Here is a 22,288-nt window from a genome sequence, read left to right on the forward strand (position 1 = left end):
CCCCCCCATCTCCTGTACTAAAACTTAACCTGCTCGTTTGTCTCTGTACCCCCCCCCCCCCCAAACAAACAACTCTGTGTTCTGCTTTAGGACTCCAGGCTTGGGGAGTTCGAGATGTGCATGGACAGGGGTGGTATGATCTCTTAGGGGATCTTTGCCCCCTTCTCCGCTATGGTTGCAAGAAAAGAGCATATATAGGCCTTGTTTTATGGTATTTCTAAACATCGTGTCCTACCATATCCCCTTTGAAATCAGTTAGGAATGGGGGGATAATGGTGTGTATTAGCCAACCCTACTGTGACAATGCTTGAACGAAGCTGTTTCCAGCCACTCAAAGCACTCAGGAAGGTCAATTAGCTGCTGAGGGGATTCTAAGTGTTTGATAGTGATAAAAGGAAAACTAGGAATACATTTGAACAGAGTGGTGATGGAGAGTGAAGTAAAACTTGTGTTCTTAATGTGACTGTCTTCAGAGCTGTTTAGCGGGACAGCAATAGTATCTTCTGTGGTCGTGTGTGTACAAATAGAAGCAAAGACCAGCAAACCGCACAATGTCTGGGCAGTTGTATCCTTACGCTCATAACATTGACAGACTCTTGCATACATGTCATCTATTCGATGAAGGGAATTTCTAAAACTAAAGTCAAATTCTGGCACACAGGTTGAGAGACACTGGCCTATTCCTAAAAAGTATACTTTTTATGCAACACCTGGCACTTGTGTTAGAAAATTTAAAAAAAAAAAGATTACAGCTATGTGTTTGGCTGAAGTGGTGCAGAAGTGAAGCAACATAATGGTTAAATGTATTCCACTTGATTTGCAAAGAGGAATAAATATTAAACTAATAACAGGACAGAACTTCTCTATTCAAACTGCCCCTCCTACCTACCTGTATAGGGGCTGAAAAGAACCATATTTCACACACTATATACAAAGAAAAAAGTTTATTTCTAGAGTGAAAAGGTAGTGCACAAATACTGATTGTGAGATCAGAGGCCCAGGGCTTGTGGTCCGTCATGCCAGGGAACTGATGTCAACACAAAACCTTCAATAACTAAGGAGTTCAAGTTCCTGGGGAATAAATAGAAATAAAACCAAAAAATGAGGCAATGCATTTTATAATGAGTTCAGTTTTTTGTTCCTGGGGTCTAGGGTTCAAGCCCACTGTTGCTCCTCATGATCTTATCACTTACCTCTCTCTATTGCCTGTCCTGGGTTTTCAAGCTATCCCCAATGAATATGCATGAAGCCGATTTCAAGGCCGGTTACCTCTTTTATATGCAAATCGGCCTCATGCGTTTTCATTGGAGATATCTTGAAAATCCAAATGCCTGGGGGGTCCCCCAGGCCAGGTTTAAGAACCACTGGTTTTAAACTGAAAACTTAGACCAATATTCAAAAACGTTTATGCTTCTAACTTTGAGAGTTGTGGGCTTAAATTTGCTGCTTTGAAAATTTACTCAGGCTCAGGACATAACTTTATCTTTTATGTAAACTGGCGGTATCTAAAATTAAAATAATTATTATTTCACTGAACTCCTAGGGCAAGTAGGGATCTTAGCACTGATTTTCAGCAGTAGGCTCATAAACCCAGCAAATGAACGGCAGTTCTTGAGATGGCTTTTCAGATAATAACTACAAGCCTTTGGCTTGTAAGTCCTCCAGAGACAGAGTATACTGTAGACCTGAAAAGCTGAGAGTTAACATCCGATAAATAAATAAATAAGAATGGGGGACTACATCATGGGTTCAGCACAGGACAGTATTGCATCTGCCGATCTCACATGCTCAGTGGTAACAAAGGGCCCTACAGCACGGTCCATCCATCTGGCCAAGTTCCACTTTGTTATTCTCTCTCTCTCCCTTCCAATTTTGGGGCACCCAAACTACTTTCCATCTACTGAAGTTGTTGTCGAAGCCCACTCCAGCCTTGATCCTTAAGGGGCCCAAAGCATAAAAGTCGGCCTGGCACTGCTCTTTACTTCCTAACCACTGAAGCTCACCATCAAGGCTCACTCCAGCTACGAGGTCATTCACGTTTTGCTTTAATTGGAGCAGACATAGATGCTACAGCCAGATTATCTTTGAAGAACGTAGAAAATGAAAGCAGGGGGACCCCCCCCCCCATTCCAAAAATCCACATACAGCCTATTGGGTATGCCTATGGCTGGAGGGGACATGAACAAGGATGCATGCCTGGTAATGACTGAATATAGGTCCAGTGGTCACACGGTTTGGAGAGATGGTCATAGACAGTCATTCAGGCCAGGAATGCTGATTAATGGAAAGAAGAGTGCTCCTGAAATGTACCAATTTCAAGGTTTTCAGGTTTGAAATTCCTAAAACAAACATGCAAAAGTGAAATACAGTTTTAGAGCAGCAGACTTGTGGGTGAGTGATCCTCATCTGTCTTCTGCTCAGCAACATACAGAGCCCTGCACCGGGTAAGTCTCTGATCCAGGAATGGGAGGACAGTAGTGAAGGTCATGCCATGAGCAGATGGGCCCTGTGTATGTGATCTGCCATGGACATTTCTGTCTTGGCTGCGGACACCTGTGAACAGCTCATGTCCCTTGCAGCACAAGGCCACAGAGGGCTCCAGCAGGCTAGGACATGCTCCCTTCTCAGCCCCATAGCACCCCGGGGCTGCTGCTCACATCCCGATGCAGCTAATTTTAATACACCAGTTCACCTGTTTTAGCAGAATGGAAGTTACATTCTTACTCAGTACTAACAGAAGCACAGTTACATGGGGAATACACATTCAGGCAGCAAAACACCCACCCAGGGGACACAGCTAAAGGTTTCAGAATTTTTAAAAATATATACAAGAACATGATGTTCCATCAGACCCTGTTTGAAACGCATCTGGCAGAGGCAAAGGCAGAAGTGTGAGGAGGAACAGGGAGGGTGGTAGGAACAAGGTCTGGTTCACAAATGAGGATTCTTCCAAAGGGTGGTCAAGGCCTTTGAAAAGTCCATGAACCACAGGCCTGCTGTGATTTCTTAAAAGTAAGTCTGTGGGTGAGAGACTGCTCGTCACACAATCTCTTAGCACACAGAGAGAGCTGAGAGAAATTTGCAAAGGAGGATTTCTATGGGAAGCACCAGGCTCTGAAAACATCATTACCGTCACCCATTCCATTTATTTTTGTGTATGTGCGTGTGCATGACTTCGGAACGGGAAGTATCGCCTCCTCAGGCAGCCTGAGAGCTAAAGAAGAGGAGCACCATTTCCCATTACGGAGAGCAAGGGAGGGAGGGCGAGGAAGAGATGTGGATGGGGCTCCAAAATACAGGGGTAAGTATGTCACAGGGCAACTTTGCTGACCACAAACATCTACATCTATCACATCACCAGCTAACTTGATACTAGACATCAAAAACTACCCAGAGCCAACACATCACACACTGCAGATACCTGAATCCCATGTACAATTTTGTAGCCAGCCAGCCGACAATCACACTACACCATATGTAACCAGACCCCCATCAACTGCCACCTTCACTGGAAGAACACCCGCCCCTCCCCCCCCCCCAAAAAAAAAAAACCCCAACCCAGCAGCAACTACAAAGTCAGGCTTGAGTGACCTTCACAGGATGAATGTGGCAAGGCTAGATTTTAACATGGATGAGGGCTGAAGCCAATATGAAAGTGACAAGGGCTGAAATGACCTATAAGCAGCAGACGGGGATCACTGGTCCATTCTGGGCCTGTGTGGAGCTCAGACGGCAATCTGTTCTACACATTGACCACATGAAATATCAAAATGTACCAGATTTAGCTCTGGAGCAGAAATGTATTCTGCACTAAGCTTATGCAGGTTGGGGGGTTTTTGGTCTTGCACATGATACTGTTTTTTGTAAAGTCGTAGGTGTGACTGAATTGTTGGACAAAAGTCACACTTTTTTCTTTATAAAGAAACCCAAAAGAGAAATCAACTGGGCAGACTGGAATGGCCAACTGCTGCTTTATTTGCCGTCAGCTGCTGCTTTGCTCACTCCCATAACCCATCCGACTAAATCACACCGAGTACTACATTTTTCCAAAATCCAGACCCTTTACCTTTTACCTAGCCCAACTGCTTCATCTGCTAAATCTAACCCATTATTCAGACTGCATCTGCTCCCATGCCATCCCATAATCCTGTCTCACCAGACCCTACTCCATCATGCAACATTTCATCAAGTCAGTTAGCTAACCCCTAATTCCATCATTCAACATAGCCCTAAGCAACCGAGTCAGCGATGGCCAACAGCTCAATCAGTTTAATTACCCGGCAGAAAGACTCCCACGTCAAACCCTCAATTGTATCCTACCATTTCTTTCTCTCCCCTCTTCTCCACAAGCTCTGGCATCCTAATCTTCTCCCCCTCTCAAACCAAGACTCAGCTGCCCAAGCTTTCTCCTATTGCTACATCCCTAGGACTGAGTTGAGAACTCCTGTTCTAAAACAGATACACAATCATTTGGCTGATGGGCGTTGTTGTTGGGTGGATTGTGTAAACTAGTAAGTGGATAGGAAGTTAGGAGTGTTGTGTGCACTGATTTTCAGCGGAAGGGGAGGCTAGCAAATGTTGTGGGAGCTAACCTTCAGTATACGGGGATTATGAGTGAATGACAGGGTGACCATGGGTTTTGTTATATGTGGAGGTGGAAGTCTGTGAAATTTGGGGCTTTGAGGACAAAGGTGTTGCTGAGGGGTTATAGTAGTGTGTGCAAGGGATAGGGGTGTGATTGTGTCGTGTCTGCAGTGCAAGGCATGTGGAGCTCATGTTGGGTGATACATGAGGTGCTCCTCTCGGTGCAGAGCTCCTACCCCACCCCCTGTTTTCCTCCACTCCTTCTGCCCCGTTCCTTCCCTTCGCTGCAGCCATAGCTGATGGGACCCAGGGACTTGCTGCTGCTGAAGGAGCTCTGCCGGCACCGACGATTACTGAAATGCACAAATTAGTGGGTGTGTAGAGACAGGTGTGTAAATATGACCCAGTATTTCAAGAGAAAAACACACCTAGCACAGAGCTCTGGGAGAAGTGGGCCAAAGCTTTGTCTGAGCTAGCCACACACTTGGATCTTGAAAGGAAAGAGAGCAGACAGCAGGCTAAAACCAATTCTGGGACTAGAGAGGGCTCAGGTTAAAGCTCCCCTCTATACCCTGAGAACAGGGCCCCATTCTATGACCTGCCACCTCTCAGGTAGGAGTCGCAATCAAAGGCAACGACCTGGGAAAAGCTGTTTGCCACCAGAGGGCCCACAGACCCTTTTTTTCTGTTCTATACAACCATTCCCACTTAATCCTATTAGAACCTTTTCTAAACTTCTTCCAGATCCTCCTGGACTTCAGGCCTGGATACGCCAACAACTCCGTGCGCAATCAGACCCTGACTTTTCCCACTCCCTTCCAGTTTTATGATTTGCTCTAGAAAGTGGTAGAAGAGCAGGAAATTCTTCCAAGCCTGTTAACAGCCACCGTCCTCCCTCTCTCCAGTGTCTGGAGGATGCCAGTGCCTGCCCTTCTACCGATGCCTCTGGGTATGTTAAGGCTGGTCTACTTTTCACACTCGGATCTGGTAAGAATTCAGGTCCGACACACTTTTGACTTCTGTAGACTTCTTGTCACCTGATGGGCTGCAGAAAGAAAAGAGAGAATGAGCACTGTCAAGAGTGAAAGCCTAATCCTAGTGCAGCTGCAACCGAAGGCATAGGTCACACATTAAGTATGCTGTAAGGTCTCAAGGTTCATGAGGTTACTGAAGTGGAGGAAGAGTCAAGATCTTAGAGCAGGAAGCCAGGATTTAAATTAGAGAGCTACACGGTAATGGGGACCGCAGGATTTTTCATTTTCATTGCTTGCCCTGTTTCGGTAGCATGGAATATTGCTACACCTTGGGTTTTGGCCAGGTACTAGAGACCTGGATTGGCCATTGTGAGAACGGGCTACTTAGGCTTCATGGACCACTGGTCTGACCCAGTAAGGCTATTCTTATGTTCTTAAGTTGCTATGAGATTCCCACGGTGACGACAGAAGATGTATTCCCGTGGAAATGTAGTCAAGATCTCTGGTGACTCCAGACTGAGGCTTGGAATGCACAGAGAGGCAGCTGGAGCACCAGAATGAGGCTTGGAATATAAGGAGAGAGGCTTGGAACACTATTGGTAGAATAGTGAAGACCATCTAAAAAACCACGGGAGGCTCTTGGGAAGAAACAGGGCTGTCAGCAAGTAAACAGTGTTGACGCCTGTTGGTACGGGTCGGGATGCAATTGATGTTAGCAGGTACAGGTGGGTATGGGTTAGGGTTACCATATTTAAAAAAAGAAAACCCTGGACACATGACTCTGCCCCATTCTGCCTCCAGCCCCACCCCCAGAAAACCTCCTCTCTTTGCTATGAGCTCCGGACACATCTGGTGGGCCTGAAGCATGCGCGGATGCATGCACAGAGGCACTCCAGATGCGGACGCAATTGTAGAGGTTTTCCAAAACCCAGACAAACGCCGGGAGCCTGGACAGTCCTCTAAAAAGAGGACATGTCCAGGATTCTTCCGGACTTCTGGTAACCCTAGTATGGGTTAGATTCTATTGGGGATGGGTGGAATTTCTGTCCCTGTGCAATTTTCTAGTTTAAATTCTGCTTATTCCACTAACGCACCTTGTGATCCTGGCTATCGCTTCACTCTCCAGAGTCTTGTGTGTGTCATGAATTGGACAGTGACATTACAGGATCTGAATTGTAACTCATCTTGAGCTTGGAATTGAGAAAGGTGAGTAATTAAAATGTATCCAACAAGGGGGGTAGAAGCCACAGGTGCCATGGCACCCCCAAAAATCCCAGGCATATCATGATCTTCCCACTCTTACCCCGCTGCTGTTTCAGCAGCGACAAAAGCCATCATGGGACTACCCCCTTCACCCTCACGACTGCCGGCTCTGCCTTGGTCAGAAGATTGTCAGTCGTGCCGATGAATGGAAAGGCCCTCCAAATGGCTTTTATCTTGGGGTGTCAGGTGAAAGAGGTAGACACTGGCTGTAGGAGGGGAGAGGAGGCAAACTCTAGATAAAAGGGGGAGATTGTGACAAATGTTGGGCAGGGAGAGGGCCCACACCAGTTGGCGGGGGGAGGGAGAAAGAAAACAGAGTTAGTGAGAGGCTGGGCAATAAGAGGAAGTGAAATAGGAAAGCCAGTGTGAGACATAGTAAAAGAAAAAAGGGAAATTCAAGACTGGATGATAGGAAAGAGGAAGAAAAATACATTTCAAAAAGTTGAATCAGCAGGGAGAAGATTCTGAAGGAGCCCTGCATGAGACGACATAGCCTCTTTGTCCTACAAATACTTCTAAGAGGATGAGGAAGTACGATCATGTCACTCCTTATTATCATGAGCTGCATTGGCTCCCAGTGGAGGCCCGGGGGATTTTCAAGTTGGGATGCTTATATTATAAAGTTGCTTTTGGTGTTGCTCCATCAGAAGTGCCCCAATTGTCCTCCTTTTATTTTTTTTTTAAGAGTGGTTCCTGTACAGGGGGAGAAGTGTTCCCTTTACGCTGTGCTGTAGCCGAGTAAAATTCAGACACAGCTTGGCTCATGGAATTCTTTCCAGCCTCGGTGTTTATGCATTGTATCTGTGCATGTGTAAGAAATGCTCGCTGTAGTGTCACATTAACTCAGTCCTCAGAAGGAACAAGTTTCAAGTTTATTCAAATTTGATTCAACGCTAATCATAAATTCTAAGCGTTTAACAATTAACATACTTGTAAATGATAAGATGTAACCTACATAAAAACAAGAGGAGAGGGGGGGAATTCTTCTTCTGTCCTCCACCCCCCCCAGGGCTTCAATACTCCCAAAAGTGCCAGGCCTTGAGCCTCAATGAATGCCCCCCTCTGGAGGGGGCAGAAGTGTCAGGTCTTAGGCCAGCCCCTTGCCTGCTGGTCTCGATGCTTTTGGTGTACTGCTGCTCCAGGGAAGGGAGGTGAGACACTAACCTTTCAGGGGGGGGCTGAGAGGGGGAGAAATGGTGGAGACCATGGGAGGTGGGAGGAAAGAAATACCGAGTGCCATATTGGGAAGAGATGTTCAGAGTAAGGAAGGATGCTGGATGCTTTGATGGGGGGTGGAGATTGTAGTCCCCCCCAAAAAAAGAAAAAGGTGTTCCACGGCCCCTGATCCAAATTATTGGGGTGTGTGAAAATATCCAACCATGAGTTGGACAGCCTGGGACGAGCCACGACAAGTTTTTGCCCCTTAAATTAAGCCATTATCAAAACTCAAACCTGTGCGGCAGTAAGAGCTGACCACTGACGCCTGCCAGCAAGAGATTTCAAGAACATAAATTGTATACAAAGCTAAGAAGAAAAATACGGTGAACTGATCTGTGATAATATGACACGTGGGGAGGGTAATTTATCACAGGGCAAGAACTGTCCTGAGTCAATGATGAGGGAAGGACCAGGCAAGGGGGGGAGGGTATTCTGAAACAGTTAAAGACTCTTACCGCCTCTCGCCACGGCTGTTGCTGCGCTGAGGACTGGACTGGCTCCGCTGGGGGGAGGACGACATCTCCTTCTTGCGATCCTTGTTGGGGGAGGGGGGCCCTTTGCTAATCTGAAGGAAGAAAGTGCTTGTTATTAGATTGGGCCAATCATTGTGGCGCTGTGATGCATTAGTGACGTCACCCTAGAACCGGGAATTCCTCATGACCGGCTAAAGGAGAATCAGTCAAAAGATAAAACTATAGCTTCATACGGACAAAGGATGTTCTCTACCAGCAGGAGGAACGGACTGAGAGGGATCTGGGCATCCGAGCAATGATGCTCCGCCCCCCCCCCCCCAATGCTCTTGGAAGCCCCCATATCCCTAGGCAATAAGGTTTCTCTCTTTCTTTCTTCCCTCACCTGTAGTACCCCGCTCCATCATTTCATTCTCTTTGCTCCCCCTTCAACCTCCAAGTGCAAAATTACTAACTTTCTTCACCCCTCCCACAATCATCTTTTCCTCTTTCACTCCCTCCACCCCTGGTCTACCTTAAACAGCGTCTTGCATGAGGTGCCCACAGCTTCTGGTTTATGCAAGGAGAGGCCGCCGGCAGCATCTCTGAATTGCTCCTACTGCTGGGCACCTCCAGGAAGACACGGCTTATGCTGGATCGTGGAAGAAGGGGGGGCACTAGACTCCCCGTTGCTTTGGGCCCTCAGGCACTGCCAACGGTCAGTCCACCACTGTATACCAGCGTTATTAATGGTTGAGATGAAAACTGTAATTGGCCTGTAGCCAAGTTGAAATGAGATTTGTTTCCAAAACTGGCTAAGTCCAGGTGGATGTTAATTCCAAACCCACTTAAGTCTTATACGTTCTATGACCGTAACATAACCAGGCAACAGCCAATAATGTGGAATCCCAATTCGGACACTTATTTGGTTAACAGGCAACAAAAAAAGGGTTTGCAGTTTTAATGTTAGTTGCAGCACAACAAAGAAAAATGGGGAGACCCGATGATCCAGAGTGAAAACAAAAACTGTGGATACAGATGTTCTGGAGATAATTTATTAAATACTGACATATAAAACCATGAAAATTCAATTAAAAAAGTACAATGATAAAAAATGCTATGATAAAAATCCAATCGGACCCTAAACGGTCCGTGTTTCGGCGAACACGCCTTCCTCAGGAGTCCAATGGTTTGCAAGCTCACATATAAAGATTTGGACTGAAAACAGTCTATTGTCTTTAAATATGTGAGCAAAGAACACCACAGACAAGCTTTATATGTGAGTTTCCAAACCATTGGACCCCTGAGGAAGGTGTGTTCGACGAAACACGGACCGTGTAGGGTCCGGTTGGATTTTTATCACTGTATTTTTTATCATTGTACTTTTTTAATTGAATTTTCATGGTTTTATATGTTAGTGTTTAATAAATTATCTCCAGAACATCTGTATCCACAGTTTTTGTTTTTGTTAATCTTAGTTGCAACATACTAAAAATATCGAACACATTATATGATTCAATTTCTAGATTTGTCTGATAAAACTGGGATAGGATGAAAGGCATCAGTTTCTCTAACATAACTCATGCAAGGTTTTTACATGAAATTAAAGGTATTTACATGAAAAATTTATTTTTCTATGATGCAACTAAAATTGGACTGCACAGGTTTTGGAAATAAGTCCTTAAAATCTCTCAGCCATTGGTTCTACAGTGAGTGGCACTGACCTGTTGTCAGAGATCCCCTACCACCCCTGGAAGTATCCCCGTATCCCACCTTCAGCCTCATGTCCCGTGCATATCTCTCCAGCTCCTTCCTGAAATCCTCTCGTCCCAGGCTGTCCAGGTCTAACACAGAGTGCTTCCACTCAATCTGCTCCACACTGTGGGGGTCATGCGACACATACTGGCCCAGTTTCACTTTCTTCAAGGCATGCCAGCAACGCTGGTAAGCTGTCTCAAACTCAAAGATCAGTTCACTCAGTGTGCGGAAAGCTGCTGGTTTATACATAAGGTCTTCACGTCGGCTGATGCCCAGAGCTCCGAAGCGGCCCCCGCAATGCACGCCCAGCACGATGTGGCGAAAGAAGTTTCCTGAGAAGTGAGTCTTGAAGCTGATAGGGAAGCGCTCGATCCCAGGGATGCCGTTGGTGAGGTAACTGAGGTACTTGTAATTCAGGAATAATACCACAAGCAGTTCGATGCGGTTTACAAAGGAAGAGACTTATACAGTCAGCGATAGTACAAAAGCTTCCAAAATTACATCAGAATAATAAGATACAGACAAATTTATCAGGAAATATTTGAAGTTACATCAGTGTAAGAAAATGCATTTGAGATAAACTCAGTGAAGCAATTATTCCACAGGAGACCAGTGACCCTGTTCCTTAAAACCACTCCAACCATTGATAAACCATCTTTGTTGCAGCGTAAATCAAGGCACTTTACAATTTAAATTCATGTCCATTAAAAACAGGACAGACACAGAGTCGTACAACAAACATATACATTTAAGGAACAGATTCTTGTTCAAAATGATGAGATTTTAGGGCAGAACAGAATTTGGTAAATGAGGGCAGGGTCCAATGCTGGGTAATGCCCTGCCTTTGTGCCAATCTAAGATGCTCTTGCATTTCAGAAAAGGGGTGAAAACGTTGCTCTGGTCTTTTTTATACTGTCTCTGTCTTGCTGATTTGTATTTGTTTTCAGTATGTTATTCTGTTCCCCGCCTAGATAAATAGACTGACTCTACTGTTTCTCTTCCTCTCCTAGTGATTATTCTCGTTCCTCTCTTCTCCTGTATTTCTGTCTCCACCTTCTCATTCTTATTATTAATTAATGTTTATATAAACCGCACAAATGCTCTGTGATGTGCGGTATATTAAGACTAAATGAATAAATTGCAAAACATGCCGAGTGTCTCGTTTTGGAAGGTTGAGGAGTGAAAATCAATTATCCATCAGGGAACGGAGTGTACAAGTTGGCGAATGAGGGATAATCATAGCTGCCGAGTTTAATACCTTGCAGGATTCTGAACTGGATACGGTCTCGAACGGACAGCCAGTGTAGTAGCGTCTAGTATTACAGTTTTATGAGTGTTTCAATGGGGATTTGGGGTAATTCTGCACCTGCTACATTTGACTTTAGAAAGGCACAGACTAGTGATTCTTCTGTTATAACACTGCGGAGAGGGGGGAAAAAAGCCTCGTTTTACCACATTGGATATCTGTGCAGAAAATGAAAGAGACGAGTCCAGCACTACTCCCAAATAACAAAATGAACTGACTAGTTGTCATAGTATATTAAAAGACTCGGTATCAATGAGGGGAGGGGATTGCGCTCTGGTGGTTTTGTCTGGGTTCAGGACAATAATCAGTGAGGTCGTCTACGTTATGAAAAGAAGTTGATATTGCAAGATTGCAGAAGGAGAGACAGGGGACTGACTAAAGATTAAAGAGGAACAGTAAGAGGACGGACCCTTGTGGAGCTCCACATGAAAGAGAGCGAGTGGGTGACCTGGAAAGAGCAAACCAGCTTCAAATTGTTTCTGTTGAGGGTAAATCTACCTTCCTTATCCTACAAGACCAGTCCAGGCAAATGGAACAAACCCAAGCATAACAACCCGGGTGAAGGTAAAGAACTGTGAATCAAAATGCCCAAGCCTAAAAGGGCAGCTGACCCTCAGGATCACAAGAGACTGGGATGGCCTATAACCCTCTCAGGCCAAGCCTTTGACACTGTCCTGGTGAGACATCTGAAAGAGAGTCAACTACCTTCAAAACGCTCGGAGGTACAACATGATCTCACACAACTGTAGACGAAATCTAACTTGCATACCCATAAAGGCACCCTCTAGTGTGCAAGTTAAAAAGGAAGGGATCCTGCAAAACAGACTAAGGGAATATTTCCCTGCCCCCTAAAGCAACCACCCAGACACGGCTTGTGACACCTGAACCACAAAAGGGCAGAAATGGCCAAAGGATTGCAAAACCCACTGACCATGTGCAGTGTCAGGAAGGCCCACAAGTGAGCAACCTGCCCCGGTCAAGCTAATGTATGGTAGCAGAGCTGGCTGGGAGGGGCAAGCTTCTGCAGAGTATTGACTAGCTCTGGGACTGCACCAGTCTACATACGGATGATAACCTTGCTGAAGTCTCAGTTTGCTCTGCATTCATCAGCTGATAGGAACGGGACACAGCTCACTTGTCTGGACTAGTCTAGTAGAATAAGGAAACATGGATTTGGTTTCAGTTTTCTACATAGGTATGTCCACACCATCTTCTCGCACACTGTAAAAAGATATGACAAATCCTGTTTGAAATGTCTGTATGCAAATGCCAGGAGTTGGAATATATTGCACTAAATGAAAAGAGAGATATAATAGGCATCTCTAAGACTTGGTGGAAGGAAGATAACCAATGGGACACTGTCATATCGGGGTACATTGTAATGATAGGGTATATCAACGGTGTAGGCTTAGCGTTATATGTTAAGGAGGACCTTGAATCGAACAGAAACACACCTTGGAATCCCTATGGGTAGAAATTCCGTGCGTAAGAGGGAAAGGAGTGTCCTACCGTCCGCCTGACCGGGATGAATGGACAGATGCTGAAATGTTATCAGAAATTAGGGAGGCTAACAAACTGGGTAACACAATAATAATAGGCGATTTCAACTACCCCGATGTTGACTGGGTAAATGTAACATCAGGACATGCTAGGGAGATACAAAATTCCTTGATGAAATCAAGATCTGGTTCAGGAATCGACAAGAGGCAAAGCAATTCTTGAGAGGGAGTTTGGTTTAGGACCGGAGCACAGTTTCAGGTGGTTAGTTTTCTGGTTTTGAGCTGGTTAATATACTCCACTTTGAGTGGAGATACAGGTTTGAGAAACTTTTGCACGGGGCTTGCAAGAATGCCCAAAAGAGCTTCCTCAGTGTATAGGATGCCTATGTTTGTTGGGCACTACGGGAGCAGGACTTTGGGGACAAATCTTCAGCTACCTGGGTCGAGTCTTTATTTTATGATGCACAGCGAGCGCTATGGACACCTTTAAAGGTTTAAAAATTATCTGACACTATTTCAAGTCAGTGTTGGTCATGCAAATTGGCTATGGGAAGTGTTCATCAAATGTTGTTTACCTGTCCTAATGTGCGGGAATATTGGGAATTGGTTTGGAGGAGAGTTACGGAAGTTTGTGGAATTCAGGTTGAACTTACATATAAACTTGTGATACCCGAGGTCTGCAATTTTGACCAATCTGATGCGTAAGCCTAAACTGTTTGATGTACTCATGGGATTGGCTATTTGTCATTTTGACTGGGTAGAAGGATAATATTGAACCGTCAGTACATGTTTGGTGGAATGATGTATGTCTTGGAAGGAAGTACGGACAACAAACAAAAATGGACCCTTAATACTCCACAGACCCGAAGGTCAATCAAGACAAAAACACTGTGGAGACGACAATGTCCAAGAGGCAGGTCGTTATTAAAAATACACATGACAAAGTGTCAAGGACCTCAAAAAATGGGGACTAAGGACCCAACACGGTCTGTCTTCCTCAGGGGTCCCTGAAAGTCCTAATGCAAAATCGTGGATCAAATCCTAAAACCTAAAGTGGTCAAATATGGGAATGGACTGATCCAAATAGAAAACTCTACGCGATTGAAAACTCTTCTCCAGTATGAAAAGATTGCTACACGGAAGAGGAGGGTGCAAGCATTTTTAAGGTCTGGGCACCTCTGGATGCTTTTTCTCAACTTGCAGGTCAGAGATTTTTGGAAAAGAATGAGGGTGGGGGGATGGTTTTTGTTTATATAAAAGCAAAACAAAGGAAAACCGCAGAAACCCGTACAATGATGTCGGCTAAGTTTATAGTATCAAAAGTGGTTAAAAACAACACCACGGTCTGTGTTTCGGAGAACACACCTTCATCAGGGGTCCCGAAAAAAAACCCAGAAGTCAGTTGAAACCGCCAAGAAAATGTAGCCTGTAGAGAAAAATGTGGTTTTTAACCTTGTTTTGCTCAAGTATCCTTCACTGCAGAATCGGTTGGTTCTTCTCCCTTGTGTTCTCTTTGTTTATATAAAGAAATTTAAATGAAATAATCAGCTGAATTTTTTTAATGCATTGCATCTTTCTTTGTGATTGTTTTTGTTAATTGCTTGTAGGAGATTCTTGAAATTTTTTGATTGAGCTGTATTTAATTCATATTTGCTAATTTGCTAATAAAAAAATACCTTTACTATTTTTACTCTTTAAAATTTACTGAGCCTCGGAACTTAAGGATTATCCTTAAAATAGCTTTTCACGGATTATAAAGTTTATATTAAGTTCTTTTCTTTCTTTTGACAGTTCAAATCAGTCTCTAAGGTAACAAAGTTTCCACTGAACCTGTGGCAAAGTTTCACAATGGAACGGATACTTTGTTGGGTTTCTCGTCTCATTTCAAGGTGGCCTGTCTTATGTCTGCACTGGATTTCTGTTTCCATGGTAAACCGTGTAAGCTGAGCGGGTGAGGCTTTAGTGGCAAAGCTCACAGGCCCCACGCCATTTCATCCATGAACATCTTGGGCTGAACGTGAGGGGGGTCGATGTTTGATCAGGATATAAGTTCACCCTACCTAGAATCCCTCCACCCCCCCCCCCCCCCCGCACCACAGACAGACAGAAATTTCACCCAAAATGTATTTTAAAACTAAAGCACATTTCTATTGCCCCCTTGCCTGCTTAAAACCCCATTCCTACCATGGTGCCAGCATTAGCCTGGTCCCAGCCATCCACAACACTGAATACCTCCCAGGACCATTCTTTCCTCTAAGCTGAGCTGCAGTCCTTCCAGCAGGTGGCGCTGTTTCACTATCACATTTTCAATAGCAAAGGACAGTCAAGTTCTGGGAACCTGCTAGAGAATGACACGAGGAAAAAATTTGTCCCCGTCCCCGCAAACCATCTGATTCCATCCACACAAACCTCGAATAGTTTTATACTGAACTTATTTTATTAACGTATATAAAGAAACAATATTCTGTACAATTGTCACTTTATAAATCAAAGTTCTGGCTGCTGAACTAGAGAAAGAGATGTTCAGCTGGCAGGGCTTTGTTTATAAATGTTTATCAACACAACTAATATACTATTTATCCTAAAGCAAAAAAGAAATAGAAATTTTTTTCTACCTCTTTGTCACCTGGTTTCTGCTTTCTTCATCTCTTCCATATGCTCTGTTACTGTGCTTCTCTCTTCCATCTCTCCCTCCCCACCCCTCCATTGGTCTGGCACCCATCTTCTCTCCACTCCCCCATAGGCTGGCATCTCTCGCCACCATCTTCTCTCCACTTCTCATCCCCATTTCCCTTCAGCATCTTCTCCCCACTCTCTCTTCCTCTCACCCCCCCACCTCTCTCCACTTCCCTCAACATGCCCAGTCCAGCAGCCTCCCTCCCTCCCTCGTAATCACCCTGAATCTTAACATCATCCATTAAAATAAAAACATCTTGGTGTTAGTATCTGACATGCTCTGAAACGAAATCTCTTTCCTCTCCCATAGACAGAGTGTAGCAGCTCACTACTGAACACTCCCTTCCTTCCCCTCACCTTACTGCGGCAACCCTCCGCTCCTCCTCATCTCCCAGGTGCCCGAGCCGCCCCCATCAATTCACGTGCGGCCGCCAAAACCTCTCCCCCAACAACTGGAAACACTGAACACTCCCTCCCTTCCTCACCTTACAGTGGCAACCCTCTGCTCCTCTTCTCCCAGCTGCCCGAGCCGGCCGCAGAAACCTCTCCCCCGACGCAACCGGAAACAGGAAGTTGCGTCAGAGGAGAAGTTTCAGCAGCCACACGCGACCAGACGAAAGCTGGATCGGGCAGCTGGAAGACAGAAAAAAAACAGAAAATTGCCACAGCAAGGTGAGGGGAAGGAAGGGAGAAAGGAAGGAAGATGCCCAATCAGTGATTGCGCATGTTCCCTCCCATAACTGCAGAGACAAGGCCATTCACCACTCCACAGGGCAGTGAATGGCCTTGTCTCCTTACCCACGGCGACCATGACTTTTTCTCACACCATTTCGGTGGGTTACCCACGGCTAGCCACAGGTAACAGCCACCGTGTCAATCTCTAGAACCTGCCTATCCCCAGTGATCGAAAACACAATATTGAAGTACTGCCCCTACTGGCAGCAATGCAGCCGGAGGACTCTCATTCAGCACAGAGGGAACAGTGCCCAGGACACAGCCATTTTGAGAGATAACAGAAGGATACATTCCCAGAATCACAGCCTCCAAACATTTAATGGGCAACGCCTCCTTGATCATCTCCTTCGCTACGTCCATCAGCCTGCGACAGAAAAGAGATGCAAACAAAGGAGAGAAAGTCTCTGCTTCCAGATGGAAGGGAGGGCTGAAAATCTACCTAACGGTATCATGGAAAGGAGAGCACGAAGATCACACCCCACCTCCCGCCACAAGTAGAAGAAGAATCACAGACAGAGGGGAAGGGGAAAGCAGGGAGGGAGGGTACGTGTTGGAGAATGGGGTTAGTCTTCCGAAGAATACAAAAGGAAGACAGAGATCACCCAGTACTTACCCAGTCAGAGGTCGGCTTTTCTTAATTTCAAAGAATTGTGTCCCAGTATGATTGTACCTGTGGGTTGGATGTTAAGGATTAAAAGCATCGAAGAGCTCATAAAGAACCTTTGGGGCATCAGATGCCTCTGCCAGACAGCAGGAGACCCTGGTGGGAGGCAGCTGCTGCTCCCTGGGAGTGCGAGAGCCCTGAGGTATGGGGGAAATCAGTCGCCTCTCTAAGAGAGCGCAGGAGACTGTGGGAGGTCCCCCGGGGCCTCCATGGCCGTTCCCTCTCTGAAACAAGACAGGACTGAGGATACTGCAGGTCCCTGATGTACATCTGTATGGCTTCCAAACGCTCGGGAACAGGGCTTGTGGGTGAAAACGTAGGCACATTTGGTACAGGAATCTGAAACAAGCAAAAGAGCAGCGTGTCACTCCTTTTCCCCTTCCCAAAATTTGCACAAGACCAATAAACAATGTCTCACAGACACAAACAAGGCAGCTCATCGGGGAGGGGGAACAACAACACTGATGCGAGAGTGCTGGCTATAGAGTAGGAAATGGTGCGGAGGGTCTCCAAAGCTCATTTTATACAGACCAAAACCAAACCTCATCCCTTGCCAGGCAGAGAACACAGAGTCAGCTGGACCATTAGATCATCACAGATTCAGAAGGAACCTTGGGATCATCACTGACTCGATAGCTGTATCCAAACTGCAGTGCTCCTGCCATCGCCCCCTAGAGGTGTCATTTGGTATTGCGCTTACCTCATTGGTATCAAGTCTACATTGCACAAATGGTCTTCCATGTTCTCCTTTATGGATTATTGTTTGCAATTGCTAATATTTATCATATTTCCCTTAGGAATGCTGATTACACTGTTTTAATAGCTATGTTTCAAACACTGTATCATATCATTACTATTTCTAGGATTTACTCTATCACCAAATTTACCTCCTTGATTTTATCCTTACATTTGATATTTACTATTGATACGATGTTAACGCGCTGTAGGCTATTTATAGCAAACTATAGAGCCTTGGGTGACTCTTTCAAAGGTATTTAATATCTCCCTCCCAAAATCCCAGACAGTCACGGAGTAAAAAGGGGCACTCAGCGGAGAGACTAAGGCAGTGTTCTTCAACCTTTTTATACCTATGGTCCGACAGAAATAAAATAATTATTTTGCGGACCGGCGGTTGAAGAACACTGGGCTAAGTCGTGGGCCAGACCCTGCCCATCTCTACCCAACCTCCACCCCAGACTCGGCCCCCATAGTCCTAATTGTAACACTATTTTTCCCATTCATTTTTCATATATACACACAATATAATCTTATTAACAACGCATCGATAACACTGCGGACTGGCATTTGAAGAACACAGTTTTGGGCCTGATGCACATGTCGGCCCTGTGGACCGGCAGGAAATTTCTGTGGACCGGCACTGGTCCATGGACCTGGTGGTTGAAGAACACTGGACAAAGGCTTGGCCTTAAAACCAGCCACCGAGTGCATGTTGGTTTTAGAATTGCAGTTTCAGGAAAGGCAAGTGCCCGAAATGTAGGCCAGGACCTTGCCAAATTGGGCATCAAAGCAGCAGCTAAAATTTAATCTGATAATTGCAAAGGAAGGAGATTGGGAGGGACGGATGTTGTCTGGAGAAAGGTTGACCAGAAAAGCAAGACAGCAACACAGACCTTGAAAGACAAGCTGAATATTCAAAATGGCCACAAACACATCATCATGTTGGAAAACAGCATTTGTCACAAGAAGAACTCTTTCCTGAGAAAGTAGCAGATGTGGACAGGGCGGAAATAGGGACAGTGTTTGCAGTTGGGTATGAACTCGCAGTACATCTGAGAGATCTTTAGTATCCACAATCACTTCCAAATCCAATAGGTATTTATGACGCTCTCTACAAATTTCTCTGCTCATCATTCAATATAGCCGTGAAATTATTTCCCGTTTCTATCTCCTTCCCCACAGCAGTTGAAAGAAAACTGAACCCCTTCTCTAAATGCATTCAGCCAGTCTTCTTCCCCCCTCCAGCATCAACCCCCATCTCCCAATATTTAAGACTAGTGTTTAAACCCATTACATTAACGTGTGCTAGAATATATGTCTGTCTGTCTTTCTTTCTGTGCCTCTCCCTGCCCCTGGCTGGCTGGCTTTTTTCTTTGTTTCCCTCTCCTTGGCCACTGTCTGTCTGAGGTTTGTTTTTTGTTTTTTCTTTCTCTCTCTCCTTGGCCGCCTGTCTATTTTTCTTTGTCTTTCTCTCGTTGACTGCTGTCTTTCTGTTTTTCTTTGTCTTTCTCTCCTTGGACGCTGTCTGTCTGTCTTTGTCTCTCTGGCCCCTGTCTGTCATTCTTTCTGCCTGTGTCTCTCCCTGGCCCCCTGTCTGCCTGTATTTCTCTGTTGCGCCATGCCTGCCTGTCTCTCATGGCCCCCTTCTATTCCCCCCCTCCCAGAGCAAAGCATGATTGCTGTCTTCCCCCCAGCACACCCCTCCCCCACAAAGTAGCCCCCTTTCCCTCTTCCCCTCTACTTCTTACCAGCATGGGACATCTCGCAGTCGTTGCTGACACAAACCACCGCTGATTTCACTGCACGCGCTCCAAGTCGCACTCGCTGCAAGCCACCCCATGTGGCTCAAATGGAATTCAGCATGGAGGCACATATCACAGCGGCAGGGATCACGGCCTCCTAAGTGCGCATGCACTCTTAGGGTTTTATTATAGAGGATAAGATAAGATATGCTTATAGTAGCTCTGAACAACCACAGGCCATCCAGATGTCAAGTCTTTGTTGCTCAGCCGCAGACATGAGCGGAGGTTCTCTTCAGTACCTTTAATGTATTTATATTAAACATCTGGAAAAGGGAATGCCTGAACTTAACAAATTTGCAGATGATCAAACAACTTTGAATCATTTTCTATCACACAGAAATCACAGGATAACCTTTATCCAAAATTCCAAAAACCGAAATTTGATGCAAACCAGTGGTAGCTAACTTCCCCAACGTGACATGCTGAAACCAACCTGATGTCTGCACAATTGAGGTCGGAGGGCTAGAAAGTAGGGAGCTGCAGATTCCAGGGTGGCCGTGAGACCAAGGTCAGAGGGCTAGAAAGTGCACCTCTTCCTGGCGCAAGTTCCTGTTTGTAGCAGAGGGAAAGCCTTGGGACAGCGCCAACAGCCCGTGAGAACAATTGCCTCTGAAAAAGAAGATTCCAACTTTGAAAGGAAGAAGAGAGGGAGATGGACAGGAGGGGAAGAGATGCCTGGACCACGGGGCCCCCTGGAGCTGTTTTAAGTTAGCCCAGAGGTGGGGTACGGAGGGATGAAAGAAGGGAAACGCAGACTGGAGGAGGAGGGAAAAAGAGATGCCAGACCATGGGAGAGGAGAAATACAAGTTAGACCACAAAAAGGGGTGGGGGGGGGGGAAGAGATGGTGCACAGGGATGGAGGGGAAGGGGAGAGAGAGGGAGGAGATTGTGCACAAGGATGGAGGGGAAAAGAGACTGCTGGGCACGATAGACCTCTGGTCTGACCCAGCGGAGGCACTGCTTATGTTCTTAAAATAAATGCATCTTATGGATAGATGGGAAGGGAAGACATGGGAGAGTAGATAGATTTTGAGAAGAAAGCAGAAAAATGGAAGAAAGTTGAATGTTCAAAGTTAACGCCAAAGATGAAATTGAAGGAGAGAAAACCAGCAAATGGAAACACAGACAGAAGGAAGAGCAACCAGAGCCTGGGAAAAGATGATTAGACAGCAAAAGTAGGGAATATGATTTTATTTTCAGTTTAGTGACTGAAATGTGTCCGTTTTGAGAATTTATATCTGCTGTCTATATTTTGCATGGTTCCGCTTCTCTGGTGCTGGGCTGCATGTAGAGTCTGGCATCTTAGGGTTTCGTTTGTGTATTTCAAGTTTATTCGGTTTTTATCTATCAAAGTTATCTAAGCGGTTTTACAATCTCTCTCTAATGTGCCCGGGGCTATGGAGGACCGAGTGACTTGCCCAGGGCCACAAGAAGAGTGCAGGGTTTGAACCCCCAACCTCAGGGTGCCGAACCTGTACCACACACTCCTTCTGCACAGGGGTTATCTGTGACCAAGGCCAGGTGTTCTGGTAGGAATGAATGTTGAGAAGCATAGAGTGTAGTTTAATTTTGGGGTTCATGAAGAATTCAATTTGCTACTGACACAAAGTTGTTCAACTGCAAGAGGACCTCAAGAGACTGGGCGGCCAAATGGCAGATGACGTCTACCGTGAAGAGCGTAAAGCGAGGGCAGGCTCTACCTTAGGATCTGGCTTTCATCATTGAGGAATTCTCCGGAAAGGAAAACATGATAACGCCACCCTTCGAATACTAGGAACGACTTTGGTCACCGCTTCTAAAAAAAAGTACAGAGAAAGGCGATGAAAACGATAAAGAGGATGGGAGGAAAGAAAAGCTTGGAGAAGGGGAAAGACAGACAATCTGCCAACTGGTGCCAATGGCTGTTTAAGAGACTTGGGCCTCCTTGCAAGGTAGCCACGCCCATAGTGGGAGGAGACTCCTCGGCACTGGAGCCATTTGTAGAATTTGCCCCAAATGGTCTTTTTGTAACTATTAAGAAAGCTCAGCGCAGCGCATCTTCTTCATTTCATGCCATTCCCCCTATTCCCATCTTCTGTCAGCGGTTAGCTCAGCAGGGTTTCAAGAAGCGCAGGCGCACTCACCCTGGGCAGGTCGCCGGCTCCCCGGATGCGCCGCACCAGCCCGTCTCCGTCGGGGTGCAGCTGGGCCACGTGTCTCCAGAGCCGCTCCCAGGTGCCGGGGTCGATGGGGAGCCCCCGGCGGTTGACGAAGAAGGGCACCCCGCCGTCCCGCAGCTCCTCCTCCGGCCCCCCGGCCCCCGCCCCGCTCATGCCCGCTGCTGCTCTCCGGGCGGGGGCGGGGCTCGGGACCGGCTGGCCGGGCCGCCGCCGCGCACGCGCGCTCTCCCCTGACGTCACCGTCGGAAGCGGCCGCGCCCCGCTGCTCGGCCTCTGCGCCTGCGCCTAACCGCTTCGCTTTGTGAGGGGAGGGCGGCGGCGGCTCCCCCCAAATGACTACCCACCGCCTCCGTCCCTTCTACTCCCAGGAATGAGTTCTAGAGCGCTGCACAGACAGTCCCGGCTCCAAAGAGCTTACAATCTCTAGACAGCCTTACTGGGTCAGACCGAAGGTCCGTCAAG

General features: G+C 46.2%; 1 protein-coding gene across 2 annotated transcripts; it reads right to left on the reverse strand.

The window, feature by feature from the left end:
• Positions 1-929: 929 nt before the first annotated feature.
• On the reverse strand, positions 930-22,080 carry VASH1 (vasohibin 1). Of its 2 annotated transcripts, XR_004540105.1 has the most exons (8): positions 21,791-22,080; positions 17,377-17,465; positions 17,076-17,132; positions 16,752-16,826; positions 10,262-10,643; positions 8,495-8,604; positions 5,309-5,629; positions 930-2,339 (listed from the first exon to the last, which is right to left on the reverse strand). XR_004540105.1 is itself a non-coding variant. In XM_033951670.1 (7 exons), exons 1-7 carry the CDS (start codon positions 21,977-21,979, stop codon positions 5,557-5,559), a joined length of 975 nt encoding a protein of 324 aa, XP_033807561.1. In that variant the 5' UTR covers positions 21,980-22,080; the 3' UTR covers positions 930-5,556. The 2 variants fall into 2 exon arrangements, 1 of the variants encoding a protein (XP_033807561.1); XM_033951670.1 differs by having other exon boundaries at positions 930-5,629.
• Between the last annotated feature and the right edge of the window lie 208 nt (positions 22,081-22,288).

This window comes from Geotrypetes seraphini, chromosome 7 (genome assembly GCF_902459505.1).
Source record: "Geotrypetes seraphini chromosome 7, aGeoSer1.1, whole genome shotgun sequence".
NCBI classification, from domain to species: domain Eukaryota; kingdom Metazoa; phylum Chordata; class Amphibia; order Gymnophiona; family Dermophiidae; genus Geotrypetes; species Geotrypetes seraphini.